We start from the raw sequence: 11,231 nt of genomic DNA, 5'->3' as shown, positions 1-11,231 counted from the left end.
GTTCACTTGAACCAGGAATTGTGATACATCTGGAAGCTCTTTTATTGTATAGGATTGTTTTGACTGTCCTGTGTATTTGGTTTTTCAATTTTGAACCTTATATGATTTTTTTCAAGGTCAGTAAAGAATTGTATGGAAATTTGATGGGTATTGCCTTAAATCTGTTAGATTGGAGGCATCTTTTGGTAAGATGGATATTTTTATTATGTTTTTCCTATTGGTCCATGAACAGTGGAGATCTTTCTATCTCCTGATATCCTCTTAATTTCTTTCTTCAATAACTTGAAGCTTTTATCATACAGGTCTTCACCTGATTCTGAGTGTCAAGGGGAAGAATCTTTCATTATTATACCTGTCCTAGTTTGATTTCTGTTCCTATGATAAATGATAAGGACAAAAATCAAACTAGAGGAGTATGCCCCCACTCAGAACATATACTGCCATGTAATTTCTCATACATGGATCCTAGGTTCTATCTTTAGATTTTTCTGTTTAAAATGACGTTGCTGCATAGGAGTGTATAATGGGCCACTGGAAGAAAAAAAAAACATCTTAATGGAAGGTGAATAGTATTGCATGTATACAAAGCAATAGATATCAATTCATGAAACCTTAGGATTATAAATGATATTTACAAAGCTAGGTGTGTAATTCCTTCATGTGAGTTGTTGCTCAGGGAGGTCCCACAGGTCTCCACAGCAACAGACAGTATTGTCATTACTCTTTGCTATGTAACATAATTGATGGGATCCTACTGCTGAAGAGATCACATATTTCATATATAATGTAAGATATTTCCTTCTAGGTAGAAGGCTGCTAGGGGAGATATATCATCATTGGAACTCTGGCTGTGTATCCTTCTATGTGTTAAATGATCAACCCAAGCAACAAGATGTGCCTACTGATTTAGTAGTGACATGGCTGTTTTAAGGAGCAACCAACTATTTCTCATTAGATTAGACCTGTTCTTTTGGGGAAAGGCATGCACATGCATGTCAGTCTGTACTAAAGTATATGTCTATGAAATAAAAAGGAAAGAAAATGTTATCTTAATAGGTAGGGTGTAATATGGGAACCCAGTGTTAATCTCATGTTATGAAAGAACTATCAAACTTGTGCATGAGGAAAGTTCAGATGATTTCACCATTTATTACTTGAATGTTAGGAAACAAAGGTTTTGTTCAAAGGCTGGAATTTATAGACTACATTCATAACTAAAAAAAGAACAAAAAATAGGAAACAGATGTGGCAAAAGTAAGAAAGAACAGCTTTGTGAGAAGACAAATTCCGATAAGGAGAAAAAACCTACTAAGACCAAAGGAAGGCTAGAAGGAGTTTCCATAGAAATATATTAGTCCTGAAAGCCAGACTCATGAATGGAAGCATTGACACTTGAAAAACAGAGACTTTTTTAATCTTTATTAACTTGAGTATTTTTATTTACATTTTGATTGTTATTCCCCTTCCAGGTTTCCAGGCCAACATCCCTTAACCCCTCCTCCTCCTCTCTATATGGGCTTCTCCCATCCTCCCCCCCATTACCACCTTCCCCCAACAATCAGCGTTCACTGGGGGTTCAGTCTAGCAGGACCAAGGACTTCCCTCCCACTGGTTTTTACTAGGCTATTCATTACCTATGAGGTTAGAGTCCAGGGTCAGTCCATGAATAGTCTTTTGGCTTAGTCCCTGGAAGCTCTGGTTGGCTGGCATTGTTGTTCATATGGGGTCTCGAGCTCCTTCAAGTTCTTCCAGTCCTTTTCTGATTCCTTCAACTAGGGTCCCGCTCAGTTCAGTGGTTTGCTGACATTCGCCATGTATTTGCTGTATTCTGGTGTGTCTCAGGAGATATCTACATCCTGCCCTGTCGGCCTGCACTTCTTTGTTTCATCCATCTTATCTAGTTTGGTGGCTGTATATGTATGGGCCACATGGGGCAGGCTCTGAATGGGTGTTCCTTCTGCCTCATTCTAAACTTTTGCCTCCCTATTCCCTGCCAAGGGTATTCTTGTTCCCTTTAAACAAGGAGTGAAGCATTCACATTTTGGTCATCCTTCTTGAGTTTCATGTGTTCTGTGCTTCTAGGCCAATTCAAGCATTTGGGCTAATAGCCACTTATCAAAGAGTGCATACCATGTGTGTTTTTCTGTGATTGGGATACCATCACTCAGGATGATATTTTCTAGTTTCATCCATTTGTCTATGAATTTCATAAGGTCATTGTTTTTGACAGCTGAGTAATATTCCATTGTGTAGATGTACCACATTTTCTGTATCCATTCTCTGTTGAAGGGCATCTGGGTTCTTTCCAGCTTCTGGCTATTATAAATAAGGCTGCTATGAACATAGTGGAGCATGTGTCTTTGTTATATGTTGGGGCATCTTTTGGGTATATGCCCAAGAGAGGTATAGCTGGTCCTCAGGTAGTTCAATGTCCAATTTTCTGAGGAACCTCCAGGCTGATTTCCAGAATGGTTGTACCAGTCTGCAATCCCACCAACAATGGAGGAGTGTTCCTCTTTCTCCACATCCTTGCCAGCATTTGCTGTCACCTGGGTTGTTTATACCTTTTGTTTGTAAACCTTCTTGAGTTCTGTGGATTATATCCTAGGTATTCTGTGTTTTTTTCTTGTTGCTGTTGTTCTTGTTTTTTTTTTTTTTTTTTTTGGCTAATATCTACTTATTACTGAGTACATTTCATGCATATCATTTTGGGTCTGAGTTACCTCCTCCAGGATGGCATTTTTCTAGCTCCATACATTTGCCTGCAAAACACATGATGTCCTCATTCTTAATAGCTAAATAGTGTTCTTTTTTGTATAAATGAACCACATTTTCTGTATCTATTCTTCTGTTGTGGGACATCTGGATTGTTTCCAGCTTCTGGCTGTCACAGATAATGCCCTATGAGCATAGTGGAACATGTACCCCTGTGGTGCGGCATCTTTTAGGTACATGCACAAGAATGGTATAGCTAGGTCTTCAGGTAGATATATTTGCAATTTTCTGAGGAACCTCCATATTGATTTCCAGAGTGGTCGTAACAGTTTGCAATCCCACCAGCAATGGAGGAGTGTTCCTCTTTCTCCACTTTTTTGCCAACATGTGTTGTCACCTGAGTTTTTATAACTTAGCCATTCTGATTGGTGTAAGGTGGAATCTGAGGGTTGTTTTGATTTGCATTTTTTTGATGACTAAGACTTTGAGCATTTCTTCATGGAGTTGTGACCTTGTATCATCTTTAAACTCTTTGGTTTATTTAGTGAATTTTGTGATGGTTCCTTTAAGTTCTATGGTATGAGGTTCATAGAGGTAGTTCTGGTTTTGGTGGATGTGGAACATACTGTCTTGATCTTTAATATTTTTATGGGTTTTTTTGACATTAAAGTTGGGCATATAGACTTCTTTAACTGGTTGTTTATATTGTGATGATAGACTAGGCTGAGCTGGTATGCAGGATCTACCACTTTGACGAAACCGAGAGGTTGGCCAATACACAAGTAGGACTCAGTAGTCTAAGGTTGGTCCCTGGTAGTGGGTATGGGTAAGTTTCTAGGTAGGGAAGGGTGCATGCAAGAAATGTTAGGCATATTTGGCAGGCTGTATAAAGATTGGATTGACTCTTGAGCTTAGATATTAAGAATAAGAATTTTCTAAAGAAGTTTCCCCTCCATGGCCCCAATGAACAAGCTCATAAGTTCTCCAGTTTCTGCTTGCGGTGAGGATCAGAGATTTCTTATCTTCAATTGTCTTTGCAGAGTGTCAGATTGTACATCTCTGAATCTTATCCAGATTTTCATTTCTCTTTGCTGAAAGCCCAACCTAGGGAAGTCTCCTCTCCCCTCTCACATTTTCAACACCACTGTTAGGATCCTTACTTTCTTTCAGATGTTTAAACTTTTGAGGTTTCATCTGGCTCTGTTGTTTACTTTACAACTCCTGTTCTTTTGCATATCCCTCCTCTCACCTGGCAGCCACACCCTTGGTGCTTTGTTTCAGGTTCACAGTGGTGCATGAAGTGCTGTGTCCTGGCCATTCTCCAGCTCTTCAGGGAAAACGGTTTATCTAATTACATACATTTTATTACAAGTCTCTCACAGGGAGTTGTGTATTTTACAAAGACTGTGCTTCAAGTGTAGTTCCATGCTTCTTTTAGCCACTTCCTAAGCCCATGCCTTGTTGTTTTCATTCTTCTCATTATTACAGAGATTTTGAGACATGTCTCCCCTTCTGTCACAGACAGGACTTAAACTCACATCCTCTTGAGCCTGAATCCCCTCTGGAATGTTAAGCATGTGCCATTCTGATTATCCCAGCCTCAGGGTTGATGTTTAGTGAGAAATGAACACTGTGATTATTGTCATGGATAATGTACTCCTGAAGAAAACAGTTTCAGTATGAACATCTTTTCCCTCATCTGTTCCCTTTGTACTTGTTGATGTTGAAGGTCTGGTCAAACTGTATTTTGTGGATGCTTAGCTGTTCATGCACCAGCTTCGGCAAGATTTCAAAGCCAAACCTAGGACAGCTTAGGAGGCATAGAAGTCCTAGTGCTCACTGATATCTCCTGGGAATCCTGGAATGTGAAATACAAAGGGTTGTTCCTACAAAGGAATGAATGTAAAATCTGTTATTTGTCTGGAAGTCTGGGAGCAGAAGTGGTTAGTAGCCTGGTGACCTTTACACTACCTGTGTAGCCAGAGACCACAACAATCCGCTTCCCAAGTCCGTACTTTATTATAAGCTGGTTTTCTCAGTCATTCACTGAATGCATCATTATAGAAGGTGTACCAGGTACTTTACCAAGAGTTTCAATGTTCTCATATCCAATCTTTAGTTTACTTTGTGCCTCAGTTATATTGTGTATGCAGGATTGAGTTTATTACCACCAGTAAATCTTTCATCAAATTGTCCTGCAGTTAAATATGCATAAAAAATAATCAAATCAATGTCGGCTTACCAAAGTGAGGAACCAACACCTGCTACTAGTTGTTTTGATTCAAACTGCCTGCTTGCATCTACAATCTTTACTCTCCTGGATGTGGAGGCCTCGGAGTCCTGCAGGTCAGTTGTTTGCTGACTTGTTTTGTAGAACTAGAGTTTTAAAAAGGTTACTCTTTGTCAGAGTCCGGATGTGCAGAACTAGAGTTTCATAAAGGTTGCTCATTGTCAGAGTCCGGATGTGCAGGGCCGGACGTGCCTGAGGGAGAGCCAGAGATAGGACTTGCCAAACCAGCTATCAGCCCCAAGGACATTGATCATCTGTAGCCACCCCTCCCTTCCTTCACCCCTGAGTGCGATGAGCCACCCCACCTGCCTGCCGAGCTGCTAGAGAGCACGTACTTTGCTGATGTCATTTCACAGTAACTGTGCACCATTTGAATTGACCAATCATGTGTAACCTTGCGAATGCCCTAACCTCCCTATATAAAGCCCCCCCTTAGTTTGGAAGCTGGGTCGATTCCTCTGTCTCCTGTGTGAGATACGGTCGACCGGGATCCCACTAAGACCTGGGATCTCGTTAATAAAGGTACCTCATGCTTTTACATCAAGAATGGCTACTGGTGATTCCTGGGGGCACCCCACCCCGAGATCTGAGCGAGAGATGCAGCTCCCCGTTTTGGGGTACGCTCTTTCAGTTTCTATGTGGACCCAGTTCAGCTCGGGCACAGATATTCCCCTGGTGTGTATTGGTTTGATGACTATGTTAGATATGGAGATTGAGATAAAGTGAAAGTCAGAGAGAAGGAAGAAAGGGGAGAGATGGAGAGGGGCGGGGGCCAGAAAGAAGGAGAGTGAGAGAAACCATATCTGGGACATTCAAAGATCAACTTTACTCAACAAGACTTTATTCAAGAGAAGATAATAAAAAATTAGACAAATGAACAAGTTGCCTAGGTTTTATTTAGAGTTCAGGTGCTCAACATCTATCCTGCTCCAACCCAAGTAAAGTTGTTTACACACAAGTGTGCTCTTGACTCCAAAGGGAATGAAGAATTCCGGGTCTTTCTAGGCTCTTGTCTAGAAAAAATAGTCTGTCTGTCCAGCCATTTGTAAGCCTTGAAAATGTATTTGAATGGGAGTGACAACGGATAGAATTGTGCTGTAGATAAGACCCTCCCTTAGGTTTCCGTGGCTGACATTTCATAGTGATTTTTCAGAGCAGTTGGCTGACTGCCTGTGTGCTATACTTAATTTTACAGAGAAAGGAGACATCTGCTAAGTGTGTACACACAAGCTCACCTCACTCCCAATCCTGATCTGGGCAAATGTCTCTTCAATACTCCAGCTGAACTATCAAGGAATTTTACTTGTTAGTAGTTACATTAGAAGAATTTACAGTTTGACTCTTTCTTTGGTAACTATCATGAGCCCACAAGGTGGCAGTGTTTTATAGGGATCCTGAGTAAATTCTCAAGTGGGAGAGAAGGGAGAAAGGGTTGGGCAGGAAGAGGAGGGAGGGGTGGAGAGAGGGCTGGAGGAAAGGCTTGGTGCTGTTTAAATGGTGAAGACTCACTTTTCTGATTGCTAGCTCAGCTGCTTTCATGGTTCCTAAAGTAGGAAATGTGGAAACTTGTAGTGATTTTATGAGTTCAGGGTTGAGAATCTAAAATCCTCAGTGAAGAGAGAAGAGGAGAGAATGAAATCCTTGAGTGTTTCACTAGTGGTCCTGTGGATCCAATTAAACTGTGAGTTTGGGAATTTCTTTGGGATACAAGTGTGATATGTAAAGTTGTTGCTTATTCCAGGCTAATGGTAGAAACACAGATGCTCTTAATCTCTAGATAGATGGTAGAAACACAGATGTTCTTTTTTTTTATCATTCTTTTTTTTTTATTATTATTATTAACTTGAGTATTTCTTATATACATTTTGAGTGTTATTCCTTTCCCGGTTTCGGGCAAACATCCCCCCCCTCCCTTCCTTATGGGTGTTCCCTCCCAACCCTCCCCCTGCTGCCCTCTCCCCAACAGTCTAGTTCACTGGGGGTTCAGTCTTAGCAGGACCCAGGGCTTCCCCTTCCACTGGTGCTCTTACTAGGATATTCATTGCTACCTATGAGGTCAGAGTCCAGGGTCAGTCCATGTATAGTCTTTGGGTAGTGGCTTAGTCCCTGGAAGCTCTGTTTGGTTGGCATTGCTGTACATATGGGGTCTCGAGCTCCTTCAAGCTCTTCCAGTTCTTTCTCTGATTCCTTCAACGGGGGTCCTGTTCTCAGTTCAGTGGTTTCCTGCTGGCATTCGCCTCTGTATTTGCTGTATTCTGGCTGTGTCTCTCAGGAGCGATATGCATTCACATTTTGATCATCCGTCTTGACTTTCATTTGTTCTAGGCATCTAGGGTAATTCAAGCATTTGGGCTAATAGCCACTTATCAATGAGTACATACCATGTATGTCTTTCTGTGATTGGGTTAGCTCACTCAGGATGATATTTTCCAGTTCCAACCATTTGCCTACAAATTTCATAAAATCATTGTTTTTGATAGCTGAGTAATATTCCATTGTGTAGATGTACCACATTTTCTGTATCCATTCCTCTGTTGAAGGGCATCTGGGTTCTTTCCAGCTTCTGGCTATTATAAATAAGGCTGCGATGAACATAGTGGAGCACGATAGAAACACAGATGTTCTTAATCCCTTGTTAGGGGTCAGAGACCCATGGAAATGGAATGTTAGCATCTGTATGTATCCAGTCTTGATTTTGGGACCTTTGTCTTTCTTCACAGGGGTGAGCAGCCAGGAGAAGGTGCAGCAGAGCCCAGAATCTCTCACTGTCCCAGAAGGATCCATAGCTTCTCTCAACTGCACTTCCAGTGATCGTAATTTTCAGTACTTCTGGTGGTACAGACAGCATTCTGGGGAAGGCCCCAAAGCCCTGATGTCCATCTTCTCTAACGGTGAAAAGAAAGAAGGCAGATTCACAGCTCAGTTCAGCAAACCCAGCCTGCATGTTTCCCTGCACATTAGAGACTTCAAATCCAGTGACTCTGCTCTCTACTTCTGTGCAGCGAGTGAGCGCACAGTGCTCTCCAGGCACCTGCAGCCTGCACCCAAACCTACCTTGCCTTGTTAAGATCTAACAGTGAGCACAGACCACACAGAGAAGAAACTCTATGTCTATTCTGCATATGTGCAAGTGTTGTAAAGAGGAGTTGACTGGTAAAATGCTTGAAAATCTTAAAAAGAAGTAATCCTTAAGGGAAAGGCAAATTACTGGTTTGGTTGAATATTTTCCACTTTTCTCTTCTCACATGCTGGTGGTTATAGAACAATTATATGCTCTTAATGTGTATGTCTTCTTGAGGTGCAAGATGAGCACATGGCCTAAAGACTCACCCATATCATTCCATAAGGACAACTGTCAACTCTACAGCACTCAGCCTTCAATGACTTTTTAAAATATTTTAGTAAAAATTGTTTACTAATTTTTAAAAAGCAGTTTACAAAGTAGCAGGTTTCCCTATGGCAGCTCCAGACATATTTACTTTCGGTCACCCTGTCCTGAAGCTTTTCTCCCCCATTACCTCCCTCTTTCTCATTCCCACCTAAGCCTCCTTGTGCCTGGTATCTCCTCTTCCACTTCTCTATCTCATGTTCTATTCCCTTCCATTCTTCTTCCTATTGCTTCCCTTTCCCTCTCACTGGGAGTTTTCTAATGTCCTGGTGTCTACACATACACACTCCTATTCACATGGGTGAATACAAATAAAAACCAGAAGCTAAGATTTGCACGTGCTATTCTCTCTGATCCCAGATAACTCACTTATTATAGTATGTTCAAATTGTGTACATTTCAGGCAAATTCTATAATTTTATTTTCTTTATTGCTGAATAATATTCATTCATCTGTCTGTCTATTGAGAGACATCTCTACCAAACTCTCCTTATCCATTCTCCTGTTGGTGAACATCTAGGTTTTGTTTATTCCCCAGCAATTGTGAATAGAGCACAATAAACAAGGTTGAGCAAGAGTCTCTGTAGTAGGATATAGACCTTTAGATAAGTGCCCTGGAATTACATAGCTGGACCACATAACACTTCCTCTTTTTAGACTGATAGGGAGCTGACAGTGGAGCTGCACTGGTGTTTGTGTCTGTGTGAGAAGCCTTGCAAGCACCTCCTGCACAGTTTGAAGCTCAGAGGGACGGTGGACACTCAGAGGAGTGTCTCTGCAGAGTGACATGTTTCTGTCCTTCTCCTGTAGTTTTGATGCTAGTTCTTTGTGTTTATGTGAAATTCTGACACAGAGTTGGTTCGCTGAATTTCCTTTCTAGTCATCACAGCCAGATCCCATTTCTGCTGTTCGCTATCTTAATGACAACCTCATTCCAGCATGAGACACAGCATTGACAGAAGAGCACACATACTTGCGAAGATGGTGATAACTGCAAGAACTTCAGCTAAGGCTCTTAAAGGTGTTTTGTAAATGCTGCCCTCAGGAACTCTTGTGAACTCTCACCTGACTCACATGTCAGTTTCACTCTAAGCTTGAACCAGGTTTGATAGAACTCCTTGGTCACAAGTCAGGATTTTTTACAAACGGCCTTGCTTGCCTATTGGGTCATCACAGAAAGGAAGAAAATAATTCAGCATGAGAGCTGCCTTATCATTTTCCAGCTGCATAATGGCAGTTTCCCTAGCACCTGCAGCTGACTTGGAACCCTTTGGCTGCATCCTAGGAAGCCCAGGGAAAGAAAGACTGCAGAACTGTCCTAGGTCCTTATGGATGTAACAACATCCTCACCCCATCCTTATAAGGAGCCACTGCCACCCTTTCCCCACATCGACACTTTCAGATGGGAGAGAGTCTGTCCTTTTGTTGTTTTGGAATAAAGAGCCCAGCCTGTAGACATCAGCCTCTAGTCTCCTTTTTTCCTGCCTTCTGTCTCCCCAGGACCTCAGAAATCTAACAAGAGTTCAGTAAGGGCAGAGACTACAACAGACATTGCAGTCCAGCAGTGCACTGCCCCCACTGCAGCCATGCTCTCTTAGCAAGAAGATGGGGCCACCAGCAGGTGTCAGGGTTCCTCTTCCTCAGATCTTGACTCAGATGCAGACTCTGGTTTGAAATCAGAGATGGGGGAAAGGAGGAGGAGGACAGATGGTTGGGGAGAGAAGGGAGGGCGATGGCAGGTGGTGTCTGAACTCACTCTGAGATCTTCAAGGCAGGTACTCAGAAACCAACCAACCTGAGCAGGCCTGGAGCTCGTCCTTTGGGATCTGAGCTTCATAGGGAAGAATGCGCAGATTCCTGGCGGTGTGGATGGTGACACTGTGGCTGCAACTGACAAGTGAGTTTGGGTTTCCAGGGAGGGGAATAGGGACAGCAAACTTCATAGCCCACATGCATGTGAAGTGAAGCCTTTTTAATAATATGGAAATACAGTTTGAAAATGTAACCACTAACTGTTCTCTGGCCTGTGTTTCTATGTAGGGATGAACAGTCAAGTAGCAGAAGAGAATCCTTGGGCCCTGAGGATCCTCGAGGGTGAAAACGTCACCGTGAACTGTAGTTACAAGACATCCATAGCTGCCCTACTGTGGTACAGACAGAAGTCAGGCCAAGGTCCTGCCCTGCTAGTGTTAATCCGTTCCAATGAGAGAGAGAAGCACAGCGGGAGACTAAGAGCCACCCTTGACACCTCCAGCCAGAGCAGCTCCCTGTCCATCACTGCTGCTCAGTCTGCAGACACTGCTGTGTACTTCTGTGCTACAGATGCACAGTATGAGGCAGGCACCTGCAGCCCTGACACAAACCCTCAGGGCTGCTTCCTAGGCACCAACTGTGGGTGAAATGCTTCTGTGTCATCTGAATGTAATGCTTTTGAATTTGCAATTTTAAAACTTTATTATTCTAACCAGTGTTGCAAAGAAAAGACACAGGAAATGGATACCTGATACCCTGAAATTCCAGGAAGGAGTTGGTACTGACCTCCATGGTAGTTACACAGAACCTCACTCGTTAGGCAAGATCTTGGGAAATGCCCAGATTCCTCTTCATCTTATATTCTACTGTGGACAAAACAAAAAGAAAAGAAAACAAAACAAACAAAAACCAAAATAACACACACACACACACAGTCACACAGACACACACACACACACACACACACACAAAACAAGACAGAAAGGCTTAAATCCACAGTGTCAAAAGAAGAAAGATCTCTACACAACACTACATCTAAGCTCGAAGACCACTGCGCCTTCTTAGACATCTGCATGTAAGCCGTGG

General features: G+C 42.3%; 1 gene segment (V, D, J or C); it reads left to right on the top strand.

Annotated features, from left to right (window-relative positions):
- Positions 1-10,238: 10,238 nt before the first annotated feature.
- Positions 10,239-10,792, top strand: LOC116913262. The segment is given in 2 exon segments: positions 10,239-10,290; positions 10,434-10,792. Coding segments are annotated over 2 exon segments (411 nt in total).
- The last annotated feature ends 439 nt before the right edge of the window (positions 10,793-11,231 follow it).

Source organism: Rattus rattus, chromosome 12 (assembly GCF_011064425.1).
Source record: "Rattus rattus isolate New Zealand chromosome 12, Rrattus_CSIRO_v1, whole genome shotgun sequence".
In the NCBI taxonomy this organism is placed as follows: domain Eukaryota; kingdom Metazoa; phylum Chordata; class Mammalia; order Rodentia; family Muridae; genus Rattus; species Rattus rattus.
Note: the sequence above shows the minus strand (reverse complement) of the source record. Positions and strands in the feature narration are given on the sequence as shown.